We start from the raw sequence: 9,306 nt of genomic DNA, 5'->3' as shown, positions 1-9,306 counted from the left end.
ATAATTTTAAAAATACATATAATTAAAAATGACACATGAGTAAAAAAATAAAATAATTAAAAATTACATGTTAGTAATTTTTTATATTTTTTTTAAAAAAATTTAGATTTTTATATATATATATTTTAAAAAAATTAGATTTTTTTTCATTTTTTAAAAAAAATTTAAATTATTTTTAATAATATTTATAACGACCAGATCAATCTGGTCGTTGATCTTGACAGTCGCTCATAATTATTTTAACAAAATAAAATGAGATGGTGTGCTTCACTGTGCGGAGACCAACTTCACCGCACGCAGAATCGTCCTTTGGACAAGGCAAGAATGAAATGTGCCAATGAAATTAGTTGGGCTTGATCGATCAACTTCTGGCCCTTGCTTTAAGTTTTTTCTATAATTTTGATATTCTGAATATATATTGTTGGACACCTCATGAGCACCGCAAGATCTGAATATCGTGGAAGCATTTTATAATGCATGGCCACATGATATATTGATGTGAACACCTTGGAATGCCCTTGAAGTGCCCAACAATAGACGTCCAGAATATACTTATTTTTGGATAAAATTATGGATTACAAGACTTGTTGTTTTCGATTTTTTTTTTAAAGCAACGCTGATTCTTTGGCTAAGTTTTAAAGCAACGCTAGTGTTACTAATGTTCGGATGAGTAGTGTAGATTTAATTTGGATGGAGATACGATTAAACTTGAGATTGGCTAAAGAAATTAAATGATCCAAGTGGTTTTTGCCATCAAGATCTCAGTTCAAATCGAAATACATATAATAAAGGATTAATTATTAAAACAGGATAATATATATTTCCTCTCTAATCACTTACCATTATTCATCCTGAATAAGATCAGATCATACAATTTCCCTTTATATATATATATATATATGAAAGTATATATTCAATTCAAAAGCTTAGCAACCCATGATTTTATCCGACTTGATCCGCGGCTTCTCCGCCACGGTGCCGTCGTTTCCGGCCAGCGCTCGATATTTGTCCTTTCTGGTAAAACTGGTGCATTCGTAGGAAAGTGTGGCGGCGATCACACGTTGTATGTAATTAGCCACTTCATGGCTCGATTTCCCGGCTCCGAACGTCAGCTCTCGCGGCAGCTTGTTCAAGAACGTCACCTCGTAAGCCGGGCTCGGGTTCATGAAGAAGTAGAACGGGTCCATCCCCTTCCACCCACGCGCCGTCGTGCCGTGGAACATGCTCATACGGTTCACCATCGCCACCGGAACCAACTCGTCTGTCAGCTCCGCGAAGAGGGAGCTGAACCTAAGGAGGAACGGCTCGCGGCAGGTGGTGCCCTCCGGGCAAAGCGCGAGGTCCCCTTCTTTCAGAAGCTTCTTTATCATGGCGGCATCGGTGGCGCGGTCGCGGCTGAGGCGGACGGTTTTGATGGGAGAGATGAGTTCGGAGAGGCGAGACACGGAGTACGTGACGGCGGGGATTGGGCGGCCGAGGGCGGTGGAGAGGAAGATAGGGTCTAGGAGAGTACGGTGTGAGCAGATGAAAAGAACGCCGGATCCGCCGGAGGATTTGTTGACCGGCGGAGGAGGTGTCCCCTTGACCGTGACTCGGACGCCTAAGGCCCAGAAGGCGTGGTAGACGAGTGGCATGGGGAGGAGGGAGCCGGCGGCGATTCGCAGGCACGCCAGGAGGAAGCCGACCGGGATCCAGAGGACGATTAGTAGAGCCATGAAAGGGCTCGGCTTCTGCGCGAGCCGGCCGTCGTGGAAGATGATCGGCTTCGGGAGCTTGTCGCATGTCACGGCTTTCACTTCTGGCTTTGGTGTCACCATGTAACCTTCCTGCGTTATTTTAATGATGGTAATAAATTACTTTAGGTTTGTTGACAAATTTACTTAAATAAATCTTATAGATCATTAATAAAACATGATAATGGTTATATGATAGTAATAAATTTATCAACTACAGATACTTGACTCCAAAAAGGAAAAAAAAAAAAAAAAAATCAACTAATGATACTTTGAATAGGTCTAATGTGAGATGAGTCAACCCTACTCATATTTACAATGATAAGTAATATTTTTGGCATAAAAGGTAATACTTTTCAATGAATAACCCAAATAGGAGACCCGTCTCATAAAAACGACCTTTGAGACCATCTTATAGGAGTTTTTGTCAGATACTTTTATGACAAATTTATTTAAATCTTATCAGTCATTAATAAAGCATGATAATGGTTAAAAGAGAAGATTGAATTTTTGTTTTATGTATTTTTTTATTTTTTATTTGGGTTTTTTATGTTATCAAATTTTATGTATTTTTTTCTTTGTGATTTTTGGTTTCATAAAATCAAAATCACAAAATGAAAAAATCATACTATCAAAAATATATTTCTTAGTTAATAATGAATTAATGATGCATGTTGAAGTAACAACCTAAGTTAGTCAAATCATGTTTTAAAAGGCTTTAAAATACTTCTACAAAATTAGTTTACTAAATGATTCAGTAATAGACCAAAACTAATGACATTATGGCCTCGTTTGGTTTCAAAAGTCAGGCAAAAAAAATACTTTTTAAGTATTTTTCAGTTAAAAAGGTGTTTGGTTGACCAAAAAAGTGCTTAAATAAGCACCTTTTTAAGTCAAAATTAGAGCTTTTTTTAAAATTAAAAATTGTAGCTTTTAAAAGCACTTATTTTAAAAAATTTCTACAAAATCCAAACGGGCTCTATGTTTTTTTCTATTTTTGGGTTAGCCGTTCGACCCTATTAGGACATTCATAACAATCGGACATTCATTACAAAATTTTTCTTCACTGAATAATGCTGGATGTAAGTGTATACCCTTATTAATTACAAAATTTTTCTAATGAGATATTTATTTTTTATTATGTATAGTTTTGTATTTAATGAGGAGAATTGTAAGTTGGTGTAAGTCAATATGTACACAAGATGTACGTTTTTTTTAAACCAATATTGAATTTATGTTTATGTATCGTTTGAAGTTAAGATAAGACTATGAAGATAAATAATCTAATATATGATAAAAAAATACAAAATAATAGTATTTGGTTTGACTGATAAATAATAGTTTGTTTGGTTTGATTAATGAAATTGTAAATAACATGATAGATTACTATTTTGTCATTTTAAAATTTTGAATAATATATTAAGGGCAACATAGTAATTTAAATTTAATGATTTGATTGATTTAAAATAAATAATTAATTATTTGATTGATATAAAATAAATATTTATTAAATAAATAAATAAATAATATGAACATAAAATTAGATAAGATAAATTATCAATAAATTAATAATATATCATCTCGGGTGTCTGATAGAATATTACCTCACTTAGGTCGAATATATCCCTTTCACCCGTGACTCAGTGGAATTTTGTTGTTATATCAATTAATATTAGTTGTTTGTAACGAAATATTCTATTACATCCACCAAAAAAAATTCAAATTACAACGCCTCGAAACATACGGAGGGGAAAGATATAAATTTTGCTTCCAAAAATTGGAATATATTTGTTTTTATTTAGATGTAAACATATATGATTATGATATATTTTTCTCAATCAAGTTATTTGCAGTAAAACATCTTTAGTTAAAGATTTTATGAACGTACACTTGGAAGAAAAGTTAAAATATTACTGACAATATAACTTCTTTAAACTGATATAGCTTATATTAATAAAATAAAAAAAAAATAAAACTCCCGTCGTCAATCACACGGTGTCATAACCTAATTTTATGAGATATTTATCTTATATGAAATTTTTATTAAAAAATATTATTTTTTATTATAAATATAAGCAAAATTAACTCGTCTCATAAGCTACCTATTCTACTAATAATTTAACGGAAATAAATATTGTGATAGATTTTATTTTATTTTTATTACGTGTGAACACGCGGTCGTTATTTTTTGTTTTGCACTATGTAAATCCCAGACTAAAGTATGCAAACTATACTAGACAAGTCATATGTGACATGCTAGTCCAAGAAGATGTTGATAGGTGAAATTAAACTCTTGACCTCTGCCCAAAAATTTACCTACTCCAACAACTTGGACAACCGCGCCGGCTTTACTATTTGTTATCTTATATATCATGTTTAATAAAAGGAGAAGTCACAGAACCTGGCATAACTCCATGAACGGGAAATCTGTATGCCGATCACCCAAGCCAATCTCCGGCCGCATCTCCGGGAACGCCGCCTTCAGCGCGTCGGCTTTATTTCTTCCTACCAAGACCCCCGGTTTCTTCACTAGCCCGGTCGCCCATCCCCGGTAGCTCAGAATCTCAGTCCCCAGCACCATATCCGCCCCCAAGTATTCCTTGAGAAACGCCTCCACCATAATCCTCGGATTCGCCGTCAGCACGCACCGCCTCCCGCAGGCGGAGAACACGCGCCACGACTCCGGGTGCAAGTCCTCCGAATAGAACTTGGGCAGCACCGCCCTCGCCACCGATTCGATATCCGAAACCCGCGTTCCCGCGAACGTGGCGAAGATGAGTACTCTGATTCCGGCGGATTCGGAGACTAGATAGTAAAGAAAGCCGGCGATCGGGGCGAGAAGGAGCAAGAAGAGAAGCCTGAAAATCCCACCAACTTCGAAAGCAACTAATGCAAAGTAAGGGAAAGAGCTTCTTCCTCTAAGCAAAGTACCATCCATGTCTGCAACAATTGTATCATTCTCCCTTCCGATGGACCCGCAAACCTCGACACTTGGAAACGATGCATGGGCCATTGATCGATATATCAAAATTCAAAATATATATGAATTGATTAATCTTGACAATTTGACGAACGTGTGTATATATATAAGGATCGACTAAAAGGGACAAAAATAAATATATATGAGGTTTTGAATGAAATCGATTGGCATGCATATAATTAAATAACTAACTTGGTGAGGTTTCCAGGGAATATGGTGATTTATTTTTCTTGTGTGTGTTGTCGTTGATGGTGATAAATCTTTGGGAGAACCGTCGTTTGTATAGGTATTGAAGATGCTCCTCATTTGTGTTTGTTAAAAACTAGGTTGGAGGGGACAAAAACAAGTGTGTATTTATACTTTGCATCGACTTTTTCCAAACATAAAAAAAATTCAATTGCTTGTAATTGGTTTTTTTTTTTTTTTTTTTACATGAGTATAAACGTGGCTTATCTAGCTAGCTAGGGGTTAAAAAATAAATTACCCTTGATTAGACTAATTTCTTAGTTTAGTTTGGGAATAAGTATGCTTTTTTTTTAAACGTTTGTAGTTAACAAATGTGCATTTTTTCCCTATATTATATTTTCGTCTTTGTCAATCATATTGCTGTTATAGCGACGATGTGTCATTAGAAATTTCTGATAAATCTAATTGTATAGCATCATCACCATGGTGAAAAAAAAATACTAAAATTGCAAAAAAAAAAACAAAAACAAAAACAAAAGCAAAAACAAATACAAATACAAAAAACAAAAATGCAAAGTTTGTGAGTAGTGACTACATCAATAGTTTGATCCATAATTGAAGGAAAAATGACATATATTACCCTTTTAAAATATCAGATTTGCTGATAATCTCTTATGAAATTTTTTTCAGCTGATAGCTTTTTGTGATTCTAAATCTGTAACATACACGCTCATTCCAGTCAAAAGTGTCTAAACTGCTCGTAAATGATTTTTATAAACTCTTTTATCACCCTTTATTGAAAATTTAATTAAAACATCAATGCATTAACTTATATTTTTAATTAAGTTTATTTATACAATCATTTTACTTAATTTAAATATTAAATTTTTTATAAAAAAATATTAAACTTATCACTTAATTTAACGTAATAATATAATTTAATATTAAAATATATTTCGCGTATAACAAATATTAAGATAAAATAATTATATATAATTTTCATAGTTATTTTACTAAAATTTGATTATTTTATTCAATTAATTATAGAATTATAAAATAAAAGTAATTTAATTATTTATTTAAGTAGGGCTATTTTTGTCATTTTTTTAGCTAGAAGGGGTGTGTATGCTACAGTTCTAGAATCAGACTCAAAAAACTTTTATAAGAAGTTATTATAAAATCCGAGATTTCACAAAAATATATGCAATTTTCTCATAATTGAACGAGTTGAGCCCTATTATTTACAAAAAGTTTTCCAATTCTACATTTTAAAACAATCTTATCAAAATATTTCCTATATTATTTTGATCGTTTAGTCTCTTAATTAATTTATAGGCGAAAACTATTATATCAGTCATGTATATTTGGATTTTTGTAACTTAGGTCATCTATATTATCATATTAATTAATTTAAGATATATGTTTTTTGCAACATTAGTCATTTTGTCCAATGTAACGTTGTGCTAATGTTGGCCCTTGGCACGTGCATATGCAACATCTCATGACTCCGACAAAACACGGATGTATGCAGTGTCACGTCAATAGTTTTAATATTTTCTACAGTCTTTTTTTTAATTTAATTTTTAAGATAACAAACACACTAAAAATGCATAAAAAATAATTTATATTTTATTTATGCTTTATAGTTAGATTATATTTGAACAAGTAACTTTATTTTGAAAGGCAATTGTGCCAAAATGTGATGGATGAATTAATTTTTTAAGTGCTTTAAAGAGTTAACTTATTATTTCTTTTAAAAAGTAAATAATTACGTATTTTAAAGATTCAACTTATTAATACTATTTTTGTGCAAATTTAATTCAAGACGTTAAATATTCTAAAAGACGAAAGATTAAACCATTGTCTTTTTTTAAACAATAAAGACCGATCAGTGGAAAGATCTCTATATTGAAATATTTAATTAGAATGCTTTATTATACGTATCTATCTATATGGGTGTTTGTGACCACTTTACCGAATTAAACACCAATCAATTTATGTCATAACAGAAAATTTTAATTCACTTGATGATACGTGTCGTATTATATTAGAAAAATTAAATAACTTTATTTTTATTTCTTGAATTTTTTATTCTCTACTATTTTTATTTCTCACAAAAATTACTCGATGACATGTATGTTAACCGATCAAAAATAAAAATGTTGAAGTATGCTTTTATCAGATTGAATGGGAATAGAAAAGAGATCGGATCGAATAGTACAGATCAGATAAGCTCGGAGTTCAGATGAGTTCATGGTCCAGATCGAATACTGGGATCAGATCGATGTGATGGTCAGATGAGTCTTTGGATGAGTTCATGCAGATAGATTGCTCGAGTATTGTGACTTGGTTAGAAGTCAGATGGAGTTTTCGTAAAGCTGGAAGCTTGCAGGCATATCGATGCAGATCAAAGTACAAGAGCAGATCAAACTGATGAATGAAGGCTTATCGGGTTGGACCATGTTGACTTTATAACTGGACCGCAAGTTACTGTTGACCTAAAGCCCAAGATGAAAATCGGTATAATTTTCTATATAAGCAGATGGAAGATGGCCGCAACGAAAAATAACAAAAAATCAAATTCTTCAGAATATATTGAGAGAGAAGAAGGAGAGATTTCGGAGGAAAAAACTTAGGCGTAGATTGTGACGAAAAGATTCAAGTAGCAATAGCTTGAATCGTATCTGTATCTAGTATTAAGAGTTTTCTGATCTATCTCTGTAATAAGCTCTGTTGATTGAGCTTGGTTTGTTCTGTTGGTGATTAATAAAAGTGTTGTGTTGCTCTCCCGTGGACGTAGGCAAATTTCTTGCCGAATCACGTAAATACTTGCGTTGTTTATTTTTTTCGCATGAGTGTTTGAGTTTGATTTGTGTGCGTTGATTTATCTGTTTCTGGGATTGTGTTCTTACGTGCGTGGTGAATTATCGAATACCAAATTTTCGGATTGATTCCTAACAAGTGGCGCCATCTGTGGGAAACCAAGTAAAGATGGTGGGATCAATGAAGTTTGATATTGAGAAGTTCACGGGCAAGAATGATTTCTCGTTCTGGAGAATTAAGATGCGGGCAATCCTGATACAACAAGGATTGGTGGAAGCTCTTAAGAAGGAGGAGATGTCTGATGAGATAAAGAACAATGATGAATTGCTCGAGAAAGCACACAATGCGATTATTCTTTGTCTGGGAGATAGACCTCTTCGGGAGGTGGCCAGAGAAGAATCTGCAGCGGCTGTGTGGCTTAAACTTGAGAATCTATACATGAAGAAATCCCTGGCTAACCGTCTGTGCATGAAACATAGGTTGTATTCCATTGTGATCAAGGATGAGAAGAACCTGGAAGACCAGATCGAAGAATTCACAAAAATATTGGATGACTTGGAGAATATTGAAGTAAAGCTTGAGGATGAAGATCGGGCTTTGATACTTCTGAATGCTCTTCCAAAAGCATATGAAAATTTCTGAGATGCTTTGCTATATGGAAGAGAACAGACGATAACATTGGAAGAAGTTATGTCTGCTATTCAATCCAAGGAACTTCAGAGAAAGTCAAACACAAACACTGAATCACATGGAGAAGGTCTTACGGCGAGGGACAGAAGTGATAAGAGGACATCCAGTGGGAAATACAGGCCAAAATCCAGATCGAAGAGTCAAGGAAGATACCAGAACATAAACTTGGGTAATATGAAGTGCTATGCTTGTCAGAAGGTTGGGCATCTAAGAAGAGATTGTCCGGAAAGGAAATGGAAGCAACAGAAAAAACCCAAGGATGATGGTACTCTGGTCGTAGCTACAGATGGATATGACTCAGCAGAAGTATTGGTGGTTTCTAAAGGTGATCAAAACCACGAGTGGATACTGGATTCAGGATGCTCCTTTCACATGTGTCCTATAAGATCTTGGTTTGAAAAGCTGGAAGAAGCTGATCAGGGCATGGTACTGTTGGGGAATAATCAGTCATGCAGAATAAAAGGCTCTGGAAATATCAGAATAAGGATGCATGATGGGATCGACAGAGTATTCACCAAGGTGAGGTATGTGCCCGAGTTGAAGAGAAACTTGATATCATTGGGAACACTTGATGCTCAGGGATATTCATTCAAATCAGGAGCAGGAAGTATCTCAGTGTCTAAAGGATCTCTGGTTGTTATGAAGGCTGTCAAAAAAAACCTCTTATATGTACTACAAGGTGAAACGATTATTGAAAGTACAACAAGTATTCAGGAACAGCAAGACAGAACCAAGCTATGACATCTGAGGCTTGGTCATGTAAGTGAGAAGGGATTACATGAGCTGTATAAACAGGGTCTGTTAGGTGGAGATAAGATAGAATCACTGGAGTTGTGTGATAGCTGTGCTCTTGGGAAATCTAAAAGAGTATCGTTTGGTCAAGGAAGTCACACA

The 9,306-nt window shown here is 34.2% G+C and overlaps 1 protein-coding gene across 1 annotated transcript; it reads right to left on the bottom strand.

Annotated features, from left to right (window-relative positions):
- Positions 1–812: 812 nt before the first annotated feature.
- On the bottom strand, positions 813–5,004 carry LOC140875496 (glycerol-3-phosphate acyltransferase RAM2-like). Its single transcript, XM_073279194.1, has 2 exons — positions 4,135–5,004; positions 813–1,826 (listed from the first exon to the last, which is right to left on the bottom strand). Exons 1-2 carry the CDS (start codon positions 4,744–4,746, stop codon positions 927–929), a joined length of 1,512 nt encoding a protein of 503 aa, XP_073135295.1. The 5' UTR covers positions 4,747–5,004; the 3' UTR covers positions 813–926.
- Positions 5,005–9,306: the final 4,302 nt, after the last annotated feature.

Source organism: Henckelia pumila, chromosome 1 (genome assembly GCF_033568475.1).
Source record: "Henckelia pumila isolate YLH828 chromosome 1, ASM3356847v2, whole genome shotgun sequence".
Lineage (NCBI taxonomy): Eukaryota > Viridiplantae > Streptophyta > Magnoliopsida > Lamiales > Gesneriaceae > Henckelia > Henckelia pumila.
The sequence above is the reverse complement of the archived record's forward strand: the minus strand, read 5'-3'. Positions and strand labels throughout refer to the sequence as shown.